Source organism: Molossus molossus, unplaced genomic scaffold, assembly GCF_014108415.1.
Source record: "Molossus molossus isolate mMolMol1 unplaced genomic scaffold, mMolMol1.p scaffold_m16_p_6, whole genome shotgun sequence".
NCBI classification, from domain to species: Eukaryota; Metazoa; Chordata; class Mammalia; order Chiroptera; family Molossidae; genus Molossus; species Molossus molossus.
Window position 1 is genome coordinate 40,698,032 of NW_023425399.1, and position 3,550 is coordinate 40,701,581.

The window sequence follows — 3,550 nt, forward strand, 5'->3', positions numbered from 1 at the left end:
CAATGGACACAGACAATAAATAGTACAGTGAAGGAGGGGTAGGGTGGAAGTGGGGAGGAGGGTGTCAAGGGGTAAAAATGAGTAACATCTGTAATAAAAAAATAAATTAAGTATTAAAAAATAATTGAAAAAATGGTCATAGGGATGTAAAGTGCAACATAGGTAATACAGTCAAATATATTATAATAACTATGTGTGGTGCCAGATGGTTAATAGATTTATTGAGGTGATCACTCTGTAAGGTATATAAATGTCTAACCACTATGCTGTACAACTGAAACTAATATAATATTGAATGTCAACTGTATTTGAAAAAGAAAAAAGAAGCCAGTGAAACAGAAACAGAAATAAAAAAATCAATGATATCATGAAATACTATGCAGCTGTAAGAAAGAAAGATCTCTTACCCTTTGAAATGACATGAAGGGACCTGCTAAGCAAAATAAGCCAGTCAGAGAAAGATAAGTACCACATGATCTCATTCATTTATGGAATATCGTGAACAAAATAAACTGTCAATCAATATAGATCCAGAGACATGAAAATTAAAAACAGACTGACAAACCTCAGAGGGAAGGGGAAGGGGGTGGTGGAGGGGTTTGGAAAGATAAACCAAAGAACTTTATATATACACACACACACACACACACACACACACACACACACACACACAGATATGTGTGTGTGTGTGCATGCGCACAACAAATGAACACAGACAATAGCTTGGGGAAAGCAGGAAGGGGTGGGAGCAGGAAGGATGGGGTCAATAGGGGACAAAAGGGAAAGCATCTATAATACTTTCAACAATAAATATAAAAAATAAATAAAACACGTACACAAAATATTAGTGATATCAAAAGCAGGCTCTTGAAGAGATTATTTCAATAAAATGTATAAGCCTCTATCCAGATGCATCATGAGAAAAAATACAAAGTATCAGTATTGGGGACAAGCAGTATCTATAAAATAAGTCCATACACTCTTTGTTACTTCCACCATTAAGTGTTGGTACCTCATTTCTTTCCTTTTGACTATGGCTGCATTTGAGACTTGCTTCTAACAAACAGAATAAAGCAGAGTAAATATGTATAACATCAGAGGCTAGGGGAGAAAAGGCATTGAGTAGCTTTTTGCTTGATCTCTCTGTCCTACCACTCACTAGTTAGCTAGGGAAAACTAGCTGCCACGTGTCAAGGGAGTCAAGCAACACTACAGAGGTCCATGTGGTAAGGAACTGAGGCTCAAGAGCTGTAAAAAAGAAAGGCCTCGCCTGCCCAGTTTGGCTCAGCAGTTAGAACATTGGCCGTGGACCAGAGTCCTGGGTTCAGTTCCCACTAAGGGCATGTACCTCGGTTGCAGTTTGTCCCCACCCTGGTTGGGGTCTTGTGGGTGACAACCTCTCAATGTGTCTCTCTCACATTGATGTCTCTCTCTCTCTCTTCTTCCCTCCCTCCCTCCCACTCTATCTGAAGATAAATGCAAAAAAAAAGTTCTCAAATGAGGATTGAAACCAAACAAAAACGAAGGCCTCCAGCCAATGGCTATGTAAATGAGCAATCCTGGAAGCATGTCTTTCAGCTCTAGTCAAGCCTTCAGATAACTCACATCCTGGCCAACATCTTCTTCATGAGAAAAACTGATCCAAAAACATCAGCTAGGTCACTTCTGAATTCCTGATCCACAGAAATGTGAAATAATAAATATGTCATTTTAAGTCACTAAGGTTTGGAATAATTAGTTAGGCAGCATAAGATAACCAATAAAGATTCGGCGGCGGTCACTGAGCAGATCCGACTCCTCTAGTTCGCGCACCTCGCTCGGCTTCCCCTGCAATCATGTCTGACAAACCCGATATGGCTGAGATTGAGAAATTCGATAAGTCGAAATTGAAGAAGACAGAAACGCAAGAGAAAAATCCGCTGCCTTCAAAAGAAACGATTGAACAGGAGAAGCAAGCAGGCGAATCCTAATGAGGCACGCACCGCCAATATGCACTGTACATTCCACAAGCATTGCCTTCTTATTTTACTTCTTTTAGCTGTTTAACTTTGTAAGATGCAAAGAGGTTGGATCAGTTTAAGTGACTGTGCTGCCCCTTTTCACATCAGAGAACTACTGACAACCAAGGCCGCACCTGCCTCTCCCATCTGCCTGTCTGGCTGGCAGGGAAGGAAAAGAACTTGCATGTTGGTGAAGGAAGAAGCTGGTGGGAGGACAGTGAAATCTAGAGTAAAAACCAAGCTGGTCCAGGGGGTCCTGCAGGCTGTAAAATGCAGTTTAATCAGAGTGCCATTTTTTTTTTGTTCAAATGATTTTAATTATTGGAATGCACAATTTTTTTAATATGCAAATAAAAAGTTTTAAAACCTGAAAAAAAAAAAAAAAAAAGATAACCAATAAAAAGAGTATCATTACAGAGCCTAAAGACATTAAAATGATAATAAGGAAATATTATAAATAACTTTTAAGCCAATACATTTTTAAACCTAGATGAATAAACAAGTTCCTTGAAGGAAACAAAATATTAAAGTTCACTCAAGAGAAACAATCTGAAAACACAGAACACACCTTATTTTAATCACATATGAGACAGAAAAAATGGCAGTGGAGTGAATGGAAGCTACACAGATCATTTCCCAGAACCAAAATGGAATTACAACTAAAATAAAGACAAATCATCAGAAAAAGCAACAGAAAAACAGCATGCAAGGACTATAACCAGGGACACTGAGTAGATTCTGGTAGGATTGTGAAGGCACAAGATGGGGGCTAGGAGACCACAGAAGACAGTGGTATTAGCTGTGAGCAGTGCCCTTGGGATTAAACTCCCAAGCAGCTGCACAGGGCAGAGGGCCAAAACAAGCACTAAAACAGCCACAGCCACTCATCTTGGTCTCAAGCACAGAGTGGGCAGACTAGGCTGGAACTATGTGAGGACACTTGGGATTTGAAGGGTACTCAGAGCTTTTGCTGAGTTGCTGCCATGCAGGACTGTGGCCATCTTACTCCTTTCCAGGGCCTAGGAAATGGTGGTAGTCACTCACTCAGAGATTCAACCCCACTCAGTGGGCCACTGAAATCCAAATTGAGGCCCATTAACAACTAGTATCCACCCCACCCTCAGTAATTCACCTTACTCTGAACACTTGAGGCAGTTTTTCATTCAACTGAGAACCCAAGGCTCATCAAGTAACTGTGACTAACAGCTTCCAGGCAAATAGCTAGAGGATAACCAAACTATACATGGGCTTGCAATTCTACCCAGGAAAGTAAGACATGAAGGTGGTGTTTAACCTGGGTACTCCCATGCTCACCTAAACCAAGTAGAGGGAGCCTAAAACAGCAGAACACCAACAACCATAGAAAACATTTGGCAGGCTCCAAAACCCACAGAGCAAGCCAAAATGCTGAAACAAAAAAATAAATCCCAAATAAAAGAACAAGAGACCTCTACCAAAGATGAGATAAATGAGGTGCAGTTAAGCAAGTTTACAGAACTAGAATTCAGAGCCAAGATTAGAGGAAGCTCAACAGCATGAGTAAGGACATC

At 40.4% G+C, this 3,550-nt stretch overlaps 1 protein-coding gene across 1 annotated transcript; it reads left to right on the plus strand.

Annotated features, from left to right (window-relative positions):
- Positions 1-1,770: 1,770 nt before the first annotated feature.
- Positions 1,771-2,329, plus strand: LOC118618617 (thymosin beta-4). The gene has a single exon (XM_036244976.1). The coding sequence runs from the start codon at positions 1,836-1,838 to the stop codon at positions 1,968-1,970; it is 135 nt and encodes a 44-aa protein (XP_036100869.1). The 5' UTR covers positions 1,771-1,835; the 3' UTR covers positions 1,971-2,329.
- The last annotated feature ends 1,221 nt before the right edge of the window (positions 2,330-3,550 follow it).